Source organism: Microcaecilia unicolor, chromosome 2 (assembly GCF_901765095.1).
Source record: "Microcaecilia unicolor chromosome 2, aMicUni1.1, whole genome shotgun sequence".
Lineage (NCBI taxonomy): Eukaryota > Metazoa > Chordata > Amphibia > Gymnophiona > Siphonopidae > Microcaecilia > Microcaecilia unicolor.
Window position 1 is genome coordinate 368,208,299 of NC_044032.1, and position 14,519 is coordinate 368,222,817.

A 14,519-nucleotide genomic window follows, 5' to 3' on the forward strand; every position below is an offset into this window, starting at 1 on the left:
GGTCGTTTCTGAGATGGGCGTCCTCAGTTTCCATTATCGCCGAAAATCAGAAATGATCAAGTCTAAGGACGACCATCTCTAAGGACGACCTAAATTTCCAGATTTGGGCGTCCCCGACCGTATTATCGAAATGAAAGATGGACGTCCATCTTGTTTCGATAATACGGGTTTCCCCGCCCCTTCACGGGGCCGTCCTGCGAGGACGTCCTCAGAAAAACTTGGGCGTCCCTTTCGATTATGCCCCTCCACGGCTGCTTTTTTCTTTTTTATTGCCTAGGATTGGCAGAACCTGTCCACAAAGTTTGAATGCTACAGCAAGAGTTAGCAGGGTGTAGGATAAGAAGCAGTTAGAAAAACCCATCCTCTCTACTATCAGAGCTAGGCAGGAAGAGAAAGATATTTTTGTTGTTGTTTTTGTCTTTTGGGGGGGGGGAGGCAGGGTTATAAGATAGAGAAGTGCACCACAATACAGATTCACAGGATAACTTAATTAAACAATAACCAATAAATTCAAGAGAATAGATATATCAGATAGCTAAATCTGTATGCAAATGCCATACATCTGCTTGAGTACTGTTTTGTAAATATGCACACAAATATCACATAGCACATATTTGGCAGGTGGCTATAAGCATAGGTGAAGCCTAGGCGGGACTTACACATGGAACATAGAGTCCTGTAAGTTACACACGTACCTCTGGCATGCGTGTATGCATTTTACCTGTTAAACTAGTATTCTGTATAGATGGAGGAAACTTTCCTTTATAGAATAAGTTCCATATAGGCATCCTGTAGTTGCCTTTAAATATACCCGCACTGTTATAGAATTACCGCAATGTGTCTGTATAAAGAAGCATCTACGTAAATGTCTATTTGCCCTGTAAAACTAGGTGCCCCGTTATAAAATTACCCTAAGGGAAAGCAAATGTTACTGCCTTGGTATCACTGTTAGCTATAGTATTTTATTATTGAAGTCATGATGTCTGATAGGGTCTGAGAGCTAACTTACTCATTGCAATATTTTCCTTTCTTCCCATTTAGCATGAAGTGTTGAAGTGTATGTCAGACATAGGGGTAGAACATTCAAGATCGTCTCGAACCCACAAGAAGAGCCGGAAAGTTAGGCAAGTCCTGTGTTACAGCACAGCTTGAAAATCAAGACATACAGTAGTGCCTGCTTTGTGTTCCTTCTTAATGTTTTAAGGGTACATGTCAAAGATTGGGTTATTTTTTTCCCCCTCTGTAGCCACACGTAGGCCTCAGTGCAATAAGCCATGCTTTAGAGTTAGAAAAAAAAAAAAGAGGACACAAAAAATAAAATGCTGCCCCTCCCTGCCTCCACCGCACGTCATCTTGACCCCCCAGAAAGCCAGATTCTATAAGCAGCAACGGTGTAGCGAGGCCGGCTGACACCCGGGGTGGGTCGCCGCTGCGCACCCCCCCGGGTGCAGCACGGCGCACCCCCCCTCGGTGCGCGCAACCCCCCTCGGCGCGCGCAACCCCCCCCCCCGGGTGCATCTTTACCGCTGGCGCTCCACTCTGCCGAGTGCACGTAGTCTCTGGGAGCTCCGTTGGTTCCCTGCTTTCTCTGCCCCGGAACAGGAAGTAACCTGTTCCGGGGCAAAGAGAGCAGGTAACCAGCGGCACCGACACCCCCCCAGCGCGTGCACCCGGGGCGGACCGCCCGACCGCCCCCCCTTCCTACGCCACTGATAAGCAGTGAAAGTAGTGGTAAAAGTAACAGAAATGCATTTTCTTCCGTAGTCTACATACAAAATTAGAAAAGATGTACATTTCCAAAAAAGCAAACGTCCATGAACAGCATGATCCACTCTCCTCTTCTCCATCCCCTTCTATCCATGTGCCGCATTTCCCCATTTTCCATTCCCTTTCCTCACTTCCATGTACAGCATGTCCTCTTCTCTCCCTCCCATCCACATGCAGATTGCCCCCCTCTCTCCCTCCTATACCCTATTTAAAAAATACAAGGCTGGCAGACCAGACTTCCTGATCTCTGCTGCCTACCCCCATCCAGAAAAATTCACAGATATACATGACCCTTCCCCTTACGCTATCTGGTTTGAGCAGATCAAGAGAAGTGGTCCTTACAGAAATATTTATTCCCCAGGTGTATGAATCAACACAACAAGGAACTGCATGCTGTTACTGCACATAAGTTTGTCTTTACCATCCAGGTGACATCTTATTCATATAATATTGGAATTAATAGCCCCTGATGCAGCCCCAGAAGGGGCGAAACATGACTGTGTCGGGCTACTGTTTATTTTAATTGTTATTACGAATAAATTATTTTGATCTGCTCTTTGTTTTGTACCATAGTAACATAGTAGATGACGGGAGAGAAAGACCTGCACGATCCATCCAGTCTGCCCAACAAGATAAACTCATATGTGCTACTTTATGTGTATTACATGACCTTGATTTGTATCTGCAATTTCAGGGCACAGACCGTAGAAGTCTGCCAAGCACTAGCCCCACCTCCCAACCACTAGCCCCGCCTCCCACCACCAGCTCTGCCACCCAATCTCCACTAAGCTTCTGAGGATCCATTCCTTCTGAACAGGATTCCTTTCTGTTTATCCCACGCATTTTTGAATTCTGTTACCGTTTTCATCTCCACCACCTCCCGCGGGAGGGCATTCCAAGTATCCACCACTCTCTCTGTGAAAAAATACTTCCTGACATTTTTCTTGAGTCTGCCCCCCTTCAATCTCATTTCATGTCCTCTAGTTCTATCGCCTTCCCATCTACGGAAAAGGTTCGTTTGCGGATTAATACCTTTCAAATATTTGAACGTCTGTATCATATCCCCCTCTGTTTCTCCTTTCCTCCAGGGTATACATGTTCAGGTCAGCAAGTCTCTCCTCATACGTCTTGTAACGCAAATCCCGCCTTTCTTGTAGCTTTTCTTTGCACCGCTTCAATTCTTTTTACATCCTTAGCAAGATACGGCCTCCAAAACTGAACACAATACTCCAGGTGGGGCCTCACCAACGACTTATACAGGGGCATTAAAACCAATTTTCTTCTGCTGGTCACACCTCTCTTATACAGCTTAGCAACCTTCTAGCTACGGCCACCGCCTTGTCACACTGTTTCGTCTCCTTCAGATCCTCAGATACTATCACCCCAAGATCCCTGTCCCTGTCCGTACGTATCAGACTCTCACCGCCTAACACATACGTCTCCCGTGGATTCACTTTGCATTTCTTTGTATTGAATTTTAATTGCCAAACCTTAGACCATTCTTCTGCAGATCCTTTTTCATGTTTTCCACTCCCTCCGGGGTGTCCACTCTGTTACAAATCTTAATATCATCCGCAAAAAGGCAAACTTTACCTTCTAACCCTTCGGCAATGTCACTCACAAATATATTGAACAGAATTGACCCCAGCACCGATCCCTGAGGCACTCCACTACTCACCTTTCCCTCATCCGAGCGAATTCCATTAACCACCACCCTCTGGCGTCTCTCTGTCAACCAGTTCCTAATCCAGTTCACCACATCGGGTCCTATCTTCAGCCTGTCAAGTTTATTCAAGACCTCCTGTGGGGAACCGTGTCACAAGCTTTGCTGAAATCTAAGTAGATTACGTCTATAGCACGTCCATGATTCAATTCTCCAGTCACCCAGTCAAAGAATTCAATGAGATTCATTTGGCACGATTTACCTTTGGTAAAACCATGTTGTCTTGAATCTTGCAACTTATTGGCTTCCAGGAAATTCACTATCCTTTCCTTCAGCATCGCTTCCATTACTTTTCCAATAACCTAAGTGAGGCTTACTGGCCTGGAGTTTCCAGCTTCTTCCCTATCACCACTTTTGTGGACCACGTCCGCTGTTCTCCAATCCCACGGAACCTCTCCCTTCTCTAAGGATTTATTAAACAAATCTTTAAGAGGACCTGCCAGAACCTCTCTGAGCTCCCTCAATATCCTGGGGTGGATCCCGTCCAGTCCCACGGCTTTGTCCACCTTTAGATTTTCAAGTTGTTCATACACACTCTCTTCTGTGAACGTACTTTTGCCAGTTAATCGTGATCCTTCTCCAGGATTTTCTTCTGTGAAAACAGAACAAAAGTATCTATTTAGCAAATTTGCTTTTTCTTCATCATTATCTACATAGCGGTTCGCAGCATCTTTCAGTCTCACAACTCCCTTTTTAGTCTTCCTCCTTTCACTAATATACTTGAAGAAATTTTTGTCACTCCTCCTTACATTTCTAGCCATTTGTTCTTCCGTTCGTGCTTTCGCCAGACGTATCTCTCTCTTGGCTTCTTTCAGTTTCATCCGGTATTCCTCTCCGTGTTCCTCTTTTTGAGTTTTTCTGTATTTCAGGAACGCCAACTCTTTAGCCTTTATTTTCTCAGCCACTTGCTTGGAGAACCATATCGGTTTCCTTTTTCTCTTGCTTTTATTTACTATCCTTACATAAAGGTTTGTGGCCATATTTATAGCTTCTTTCAGCCTGGACCACTGTCCTTCCACTTCTCGTTCGTATTCCCAGCCCATCTGCTCCTTCCTCAGGCATTTCCTCATTTTACTAAAGTCAGCATGCTTGAAATCCAGGACTTTGTGTTTTGAGTGGCTGCCCTCCACTTCCGCTGTCATATCAAACTGTTTCATGGTCACTGCTGCCCAGGTGGGCACCCACTCGGACATTTGACACACTATCCCCATTTGTGAGCACCAGATCCAGCGTCGCTCCCTCCCTCGTGGGTTCCGTCACCATTTGTCTGAGCACAGCACTTTGGAAAGCATCCACGATCTCTCTACTTCTTTCCGATTCCGCAGATGGAACCTTCCAATCTACATCCGACAGATTGAAATCTCCCAGCAACAGCACCTCTCTCTTCTTTCCTAACTTTTGAATATCTGCGATCAGATCTTTATCTAGTTCCTCCAATTGTGTCGGAGGTCATAAGTATATAAGTACATAAGTAATGCCATACTGGGAAAAGACCAAGGGTCCATCGAGCCCAGCATCCTGTCCACGACAGAGGCCAATCCAGGCCAAGGGCACCTGGCAAGCTTCCCAAACGTACAAACATTCTATACATGTTATTCCTGGAATTGTGGATTTTTCCCAAGTCCATTTAGTAGTGGTTTATGGACTTGTCCTTTAGGTCTGTAGACAACACCCACGTTAACAGAGGTTCTATCATCTCTTTTTAAGGTGATCCACATCACTTCTTCCTTTCCCCAGGTCCCAGTCATTTCAGTCGCTGCGATATCATTTCTCACATACAGAGCTACTCCTCCACCTTTACGACCATCTCTATCCTTTCTAAATAGATTATAGCCTGATATGTTTGCATCCCATTCATGGGAACCATTGAGCCACGTCTCTGTGATTGCAACAACGTCTAAGTCTGCCTCCAACATCAGGGCTTGAAGGTTGGACCATGTTGGATCTGTTTTTTTTTTTTTTGGACCTGTCAGGGCACCTCTGGTCAGGACATAGCAGTGCATCCTGTTGCATCCATTGGGGGGGGGGGGGGGGGAGGAGGGGTCAGGTGCTATCATTATTCAAGATGGCAGTATTAACAGACTCTGCTCGACAATTAAAAGAATTATGCAATTATTTGTGTATTCTGCTGAAAATGCTATTATGCAAGAAAATTCAATATATCTTGTTATAGTATGAGAATGATGTGTTAAATAAATGTTGGGTAACAGTCAGACACATGAAACAATGTCATAGAATTATGTTAAAGCAATAAAGGTAAATGTTAGTTATTACTGATAAGAAATGATGATGTATTCTCATTAGTTGAAACTTGGTTTAAAAGTTAAAGCTATAAATCAAAAATATAATATGATAAAATAAAAGTGTTACTGTTAAAGTTTAATTGCAGGAATTCAAATGTGGAGATGTTGGAACTATTAGAAGGAATGATGAACACCAGGGGCGTATCTGGACTCTGGCGGTAGGGGGGGCCAGAGCCAGAGGGAGGGGGCACATTTTAGCCCCCCCCCTGGCGCCACCGATCCCCCCCGCCACTGCTAGACCCCCCCCCTCGCCACCAATGACACTCTCCACCCCCTCCCGCCGCCGCCAACCCTCCCCCGCTGCTGTCACTTACCTTTGCTGGCGGGGGACCCCAACCCCCCGCCAGCCGAGGTCCTCTCTTCCATGCAGGCTGCACCGCTGCAAGTTGCAATGCTTCCTGTTCTTCTGAGTCTGACGTCCTGCACGTACAACGCGCAGGACCTCAGACTGAATTCCAAATTCTGAGTCTGACGTTCTGCACGTTGTACGTGCAGGACGTCAGACTCAGAAGAACAGGAAGCGTTGCAACTTGCATCCTGCACGGAAGAGAGGACTTCGGCTGGCGGGGCCTTGGGGTCCCCCGCCAGCAAAGATCGGCGACGGGTTGGTGGCGGGCGGGCGGGAGGGAGGGGGAGGTGGAGAGGGTTTGTGGTAGGGGGGTCCAGGGCGAAATCAGTGGGGGCCCAGGCCCCTGTGGCCCCACGCAGATACGCCCCTGATGAACACTAATCAATGTTATATGCTGAATAGAATTTGGATATCCCTTCAGGGCAAGCAGTTTCCAACTAAGAGAGAATGTAACCTCTTGGTTTGTTTGAGATTTATGATAGAGTGAGCACTGGCTAGCAAGTCATTAGGGGAGTGACTGGAGGACCTGGGAGGAGCTCAGAGGTTATAAAAGGGAAGTTCAGGGGAAAAGAATTGACCTTGGTTGCCTGAGGTGACACATTGCAAGAAAGATGGTGGGGGTGGGGGGGGGGGGGGGGGGTCTGTACTGCCAAACCCAGTGGATTGGATTTACAGACAGTAAACTGTCACATTGCATTAGCCATTTGAGGAGCCAGAAACTCGGCGGATTGGGGAGTCCAGCTGTAACCAGGGCTCAGGTGGAATGCCTTCTACCATGGCTGAGGTGAGACTTTCAGGGTGGCAGCTTGAAGGGGAAAGACAGTTATAAGGAGTATAGCCTGGATGGTATTGAAGTACATCAGGAGAATGAAATCCACTCTGAGTTCAGTCAGCCCATAGAACAGGCATAAAGGTTTTGCACACGTGTTAACCCAGAAAAGACTATTGTTTGTGATCATCTTGAAAGCAATTATGAGTTAAACCTGAACTGTATTAAGATCAATACAGTGAAATCATCAGCTATCCAGTTCAAATATGATTTCTGGTTACTCTTAATCCTCTGAGTGTTGTGCGGTTCCTGAATGGATGAGCTGACAAGACCTGGACCTAAGTGAATACCAGTATTTTGAACCCCCCCCCTAACCTGGGTGACTGAACCGGGTTACAAAAGCAGCCATCCTGATGGCCAGCTAGGTCAGGTGTCCACGGGAACTGCTACTATTCCTATCCCAAATCTGGCAAGGCTTAACCACAGCTGAAGCTGAAAGAAGGGAGACTGGAAAGAGGAGACCTGAAAGGGATCCAGAGGGATCTGAGAAATCCCAGGAGCAGAAAGTACCAAGCACTCAGCTTAGGTGAGCCAGAGGGTTCATCTTCCTTGGAGTGGTGTTTTTCATCTATACATGGTACATTCCTTTTCTACCAATGAGACCCAGAGCATGAGATACTTGTGGGCAGTCACTGGTGCATCCTAAACACACCTTATTGAGGGAGAAATTTAAGATTTTTGCATTTCTGAATCTGTAACCTTTACTATCTTGGGGAGGAGAATAAAGCTTCCTGATGTAGTACCTTCAGTTACAGGATATGGCACAGAAGGAATGTTTGGATTTTGTATGATTTTCCAGAGCACTGACTGTGCCCACTTAAGGTACCAAGGGCTAGGAGTTTTGTGTTTTTTTGCAGTTGTCTTCCAAAAACCACGGAAGGAGTCTGACGTGCTCTAACCTTCCCAGGTCTATACGTTCATGCTTCTTGAAAACAAGACTTAGCTGCCCAGAGATGAGGCTTAGGCTTGTCCTCAGGTACCCGATGGATCTTGGAATCTCCTAGGTCTCCAAATCCATACCAAAGAGTAGTTTCCCCTGAAAGGGCAACCTCACCAGATGAGATTTGGATGCCACATCAGCGGCCCAGTGTCTCAACCATAGCTTGCATCGTGCCAAAACGGCCAAGGCCATACTGTTAGCTGATGCTCAGAGAATATCATAAAGTGTGTCTGACAAATAGGACAACCCCACCTCTAGGGTAGGGAGAAAGTCTGGAGGCGAGTCCAAAGTGGACAATTGTTAAACCCATGATAAAGATGCCCTGGCTACAAAAGAAGAAATTGCTGCCTGAGAATTTAATGCAGCTAGTTGAAAGTGCAAGCTTCAAGAAAGCCTCAAGCTTGTGTTCATGCATATCCTTTAATGCAGTGCCACCTTCAACAGGGATAGTGGTACATTTAGTAACTGCTGTAATAAGGACATCCACCTTAGGCAGAGCAAACTGCTCTAAATCAGACGGCAGAAGGGGATATAATTTGGATATAGTGCAAGCCACCCAGAGGTTAGAATCAGAGGTCTCTCACTGAGCTGTATAGCCTAAAGAAAGATACAGAAGGTCTCTTAGTACCTGACATAATAGATGAAGCAGGACCAGAGGACTGAGAAGCAGGGGGAGAAATGTTTAAAGCCTCCATAGATTTTGTGATCAACAGAGGCAATTCTGCTCTCAAAGATAGCCTAGCTAAAGTAGGATTATCACCCCACTCTGACTCTGAAATGTCCAAGTCAGGGCCATTAGCAGAACTAGGACAGTCAGAATACACAGATAAACCTCCTTTGAGACCTGAGGAGGAACATTCTCCAAAACCTGCAAAATGGAAAGTTTTTGTTTCTTAGGAAGCTGCTTCTCAAAAGCAATGTGAAGGGAAGAAGGAGAGGCAGCTTGAGCTGACTTTAATAAAAAGACCTGATGTAATCAAAGAACAAATTCAGGCAAAAATGGCAGGGCAGAAACTTATACCCCTGCAAAACCAACATCCCGGGACACGGTAACAGGCAAGGAACCCGCTGACAAAATGTCCGCCGAAGTCTCGCAGAGCGTAGGAGCCATTGGTGCTGAGCCCGCCAAAACTGCCATTAGAGCGGGGCTGGATTGATCTCCCAGAGTTGGAGTATTGACGATCAAAGTAGGCAAAAGCGGCATGTCCACAGAAGTAAAGCAAAGCATGCAGGAACTAGTAGCTGAGAGCTTTCCCCCGCAACGCACACAAGACTTAATAGACTCAGACAAAGAGAATAATAAATATATTCACAGAAACAGCCAGTCTCGTGACTTCCAAGGCACTGAAGCCCCACAATCTTCCCACAACATAAGTGCTCTCAAAAAGAACTGCAGTGGCTGTTTTTTTTTTTTTTATAGAGGCAGGAGAAAATGAGAAGGGAACACTGAGATAAAGGTAGAAAGTGGCAACGGGGGAGCAGGGAGGGACTTAGACTACTAGGTTTACACCTGAGGCACAGGATATTCTCAACTCCAAACTCATCTGAACCTGCAAGCAGGACAGGAGGAACAGAGAAGTCACCACAGCGCACAGGAGCTGCTATCCCACCTGCTGGGGATAGAGAATACTGGCTTGGTTGCTAAGTGCAGGAGCTTATGAGGCACAACTCGTTAGAGTTCTCTATTTTCACCTGCCGGTGGATGATCGCAATTCATTTGTCTGGACTGATCCTTGGGAAGTAATGCAATATAAATATAACGTAATATAAAACCATACTTAGGTTCTGTAGCAATTCACATGATGCATCTTAATATCTACTACTACTACTACTTATCATTACTATAGCGCTACTAGATGTACGCAGAGCTGTACACTTGAACATGAAGAGACAGTCCCTGCTCGACAGAGCTTACAATCTAATTAGGACAGACAAACAGGACAAACAAGAGATAAGGGAATATTAAGGTGAGGATGATAAAATAAGGGTTCTGTTAACTTTCTCTGGTGTATTTCTCAATAATGTTTGTTATGTAAGCCACAATGAACCGGCGTATACTCTCTGGATAATGTGGGATATAAATGCCATAAATAAATAAACTTGTAATTCTCATAATTATTCTTGGGTTTGCAGAGGGGGAGTAACCTAATGATTAAAGCAGTGTACTGAAAGCCAGAGGAGCCTGGTTCAAATTGCACTATCAGGCTTATTTTCGAAAGAGATCGCTGGCGATCTTCCGACACAAATCGGGAGATGGCCGGCCATCTCCTAAAACCGGCCAAGTCGGTATAATTGAAAGCCGATTTTTGGACACACTCGCCGGCATTCCGTCGCGGAGGCGGCCAAACTTCAAGGGGGTGTGTCGGCAGGGTAGCGAAGGCGGGACATGGGCGTGCTTAAGAGATGGCTGGCTTCAGCTGATAATGGAAAAAAGAAAACCAGCGATGAAGAGCATTTGGTTGGTTTTACTTGGTCTACTTAGATTGTAAGCTCCTTTGAGCAGGGACCGTCCTTCTTTGTTTATTTTGTACAGCGCTGCGTAACCCTAGTAGCACTCTAGAAATGTTAAGTAGTAGTAGTATTTATTTTCACGACCAAGTCTCAAAAAGGCGCCCAAACTGACCAGATGACCACCGGAAGAAATCGGGGATGACCTCCCCATACTCCCCCAGTGGTCACCAACCCCCTCCCACCCCCCAAAAAAACTTTAAAACATTTTTTTTGCCAGCCTCTATGCCAGCCAGCTCCATGAGAGCAGTATGCAGGTCCCTGGAGCAGATTTAAAGCCAGGTGCACTAAACTGCACGGAAGAGTCCTTCCCTTACTGATCCCTTAGCGAATCGGTAAGGGAAGGGCATGCATGAAGGAAATTGCATGCAAATGAGCTGCTCATTTGCACGTGAATTTCCTTCCCTAGGAGGGGAAGCCAGTCGGTCAGCTCGTAAAAAAAAAAAAGGATCTTGCTGATCAGTTATGTTATGACTTACTTGTTCTGGAGTGCTGTATTTTGTGATGCTGTTTTGAGAAATTTTCAATAAAGACTTCATACAAATTAAAGTCCTTGCCCTGCATTTTCCCTTGATGGCCGTCTTTCTCCCCAAACGAGGAAATCAAAACTGTTTAGCTTTTTTAGTAGTAACAGTGAGATTTGAACCAGCCACCTCTGCATTATAAGACCAGTGATATAACCACTTGGCCACAGCTCCACTTAGTTGGATGTCCCTCCCTTTTGATTATACCCTTTCAGGTCTCTCTCAGCCAATCACAGCGCCAATCATATTTCTCAAAACAGTATCACAAAATACAGCACTCCAGAACAAGTAAGTCATAACATAACTGATTAGCAAGATCTAAATATCCAGAAGTACCAGTGCACTATGAATGCTGGCCCCTCCCACGGCCAAATGCCTTGGATTTGGCCGGGTTTGAGATGGCCGGTTCCAGTTTCCATTATCGCTGAAAAACAAAGTTGGCGATCTGTGGCATTTGGCCAGCCCCAACCGTATTATCGAAACAAAAAATGGCCGGCCATCTTTTTCGATAATACGGTTCTGGACAGCTCTTTGCAGCGCCGCCAAAATAGATGGCCGGCCATCTATTTGGCCGGCGCCGTTCGATTATGCCCCTCCACGGCTCCTTGTGACCTTGGGCAAGTCCCCTAATCCTCCATTGCCTCAGGTACAGTCTCAGATTGTGAGCACTGCGGGGCCAGAAAAAATACCTACTGTACCTGAATGTAAACTGCTTCAACAGCTTTCAGGCTTGCTGGTGGTATATAATAAACTAAAATAAATATAACTTTTCTCAGCACTGTAGTTATCCCATTGTATTGTGTACATACCTGATAATTGTTATCTCTTTGGCAGGAAGTGCTCAAGAGTTCAGTCTGCTCCTTCTTTCTTTGGGATGCCATCGCAGAGAATTCTGGATCTTGCAAAACCTAAGAAAGATTTCTCAAAACTGTCAGAATACTGGTTGGTTGTATTCTAGTTGGCTTTTACTTTTTATTCTCCAGCAGATTTGTTGCTAATTATTAGTTTGAAAAGTTTCTATACGGGTGTCACATTAATCAAACTAGTTACGTACACTCTTAAACAAATTACTGGCTGTCAGATTATAAATATGTTAAACTTACGTATATTTCCTGTGTAGTTCACTGCACTGTAATATTAGTTTTATTTTTGGTTTTACTTATTTTATTGATTGTAATCTGTATTTTCCCTTGTCTCTTTCCCTGGTCAGTGTGTTAGGGGCCCTTTTACTATGCTGCTTTGGGTGCTAACGCTCACCTAACACAGCAAAAATGTCCTTAATGCAGGACGTGCTAAAGCATCCTGAGTTAGTTTTGCCATTGTCCGCAGTAAATGCATGGTATTTATGTATTTTATTTATTTTTATGAGGGGACAACGTGTCAAGGGCGGAGAATGGGTGTAGAAACAGTAACCAGTAAGCTCGTGTGCATTAGTGCGCGCTAACCCTCTAATTCTATAAAAGTCGCCTTATTAAAAGCCAATTATTGGCACTAAGCAATTATTGGCGCTAATTGAAATCAACATATATGCATGTAAATTTAGGCACGTGATCCGCGCCTACATTTTCTGCATGTCCTGGAAGAGGGGGCGTGGAAATTGGAGGGTCATGTATGTTTCGGAATGTGGTGTGGATTCGTGCAATTATAGAATAAGGGGGTTCCACATGTAAATTTAGGTGGGTGACAATTGCACCACATTGTCATCGGTGCAAATGGACGCACCTAATTCTACACACTACCCTTGCGTTTAAGTGCTATTCTAGTTAGGCGCGGTTTTTAAAATAACACTTAAGTGGGTTTCTTTCAGTGCCCATTTTTTTGGTGTGATTTATAGAATTCATCCCTAACTGGTTACTGCAGGGTTAATGCAGGAGTCCTTAGCGCCTCCTAAATAGAAGGTGGTAAGGGTCCCCGTGTTAATATTTTTAAATGGCCATGTGTTAATGGTAACATTAGCACACGGCCATAAATAAAATGAATGGAAAAAAGGCTATTTTGTAGTTGTGCAAAAAATGGGTTTAGCACATGGGAAAGACTTGTGTTAGGATGCGCTAAGCCCATTTCTTATCGTAGCTTAGTAAAAGAACCCCTTTAGTTTCTTCCCTTTTATTCTGGATTTTATTGTAAACTGCTTAGGTGCCTGTACTGACTTTATGATATATCGAATAAAGATGATGATGGTGATTATTACACAATTTTAACTTGACTATATTTGGCAGAGTGCCTTTGTGATGTCACAGAGTAGCTGACTTGGAAGCTTGTCAAAAGGATAGTAAATGTTAGGGGCCTTTTTACTAAGCTAAGCTGCGTTAAGCAGCTAGTGCTGGTTTTACTGAGTGTTAAATGTTAGCACAGACCTATGCTAATGGCTGATGCGCTTAAATACGCATGTGACTGTGTATAGAAAGGTAGTGGTCCCCCTTAAGCACCCTCCTTGACAGGGTTACCTTAAGAGGCCTAGGCCTGGGAAGCTCAGCTGTAAACACTTCAGCCAGGGGAAATAAAAGAACAGGGCTAGGGAATGACAGAGGCCTAGAGCAGGACACAGACCTCCAGAGTACTCTTACAAAACATACTTTTGAAGGAGCAGAGGGGCAGCCGTGAGGTAAGAAAAGCTTTTACATTGCAAACTCTGTTCAAAGTATGATTCTTCCATGGTCTGGTAGGAACCAGACCCTCTATTTTGTTTGCTATTGAACTCCAAGCTAGTTCATATGTACTCCTGAGTTAGCAGCCTGTGAGAGGAACAGGTTTCTGTATGCTTTTTCTTTTGAACCACACAATTAAAGGTTTTTTTGTTCACTTTTAAACTGTGGTCTGGTTACGTTTGTGAAGGCTCCTCGCCCTACACCCGCTCATGCAAACACACCACCCTAGCTGCTTAATGAGGGTAGACTAGGTAGTGCATAGACATAACAGGGGCAAAATGTTCTACTCAATGTGGAAACTTAAAAGAATCAAACCTTTCTTCCCAAGGGAAGTGTTCCGCAGCCTAGTACAATCAATGGTGCTAAGTCATCTAGACTACTGCAATGCCATGTATGCCGGATGCAAAGAACAAATCATTAAGAAGCTTCAAACCGCTCAAAACACAGCAGCCAGACTCATATTTGGGAAAGCGAAATCAAAAGCGCCAAACCCCTAAGAGAAAAACTACACTGGCTCCCATTAAAAGAACGAATTGCATTCAAAGTGTGCACCCTGGTCCATAAAATCATTTACGGGGAATCCCCGACCTATATGTCAGACCTTATAGACTTGCCTACTAGGAACGCAAAAAGATCATCACGCACATTCCTCAATCTACACTATCCTAACTGCAAAGGGCTAAAATATAAATCCACATATGCGACCAGTTTCTCATACATCTGCACGCAGCTATGGAACGCATTACCAAAGGCCATAAAAACAACGCAAGACCTAACCATCTTCCGAAGAGTACTGAAAACAGATCTCTTCAAGAAGGCATACCATAAACATCCATCTTAAATACTAAACAATAACACTAAATACGATCTACACAAAACCGGAACCTTACCACATGATTGATTAACCCTGTTCTATTAATGATCAAGT

At 44.7% G+C, this 14,519-nt stretch overlaps 1 protein-coding gene across 3 annotated transcripts in view; it reads left to right on the forward strand.

The window, feature by feature from the left end:
* Positions 1-14,519, forward strand: part of LOC115462474 — a 90,467-nt gene that overhangs the window by 37,204 nt on the left and 38,744 nt on the right. For all 3 annotated transcript variants that reach the window (XM_030192470.1, XM_030192469.1, XM_030192471.1), the window contains exons 3-4: positions 1,042-1,124; positions 11,778-11,885. In XM_030192470.1, the coding sequence (XP_030048330.1) occupies positions 1,042-1,124; positions 11,778-11,885 (191 nt within the window). The remainder of the gene's footprint in view (positions 1-1,041; positions 1,125-11,777; positions 11,886-14,519) is intronic.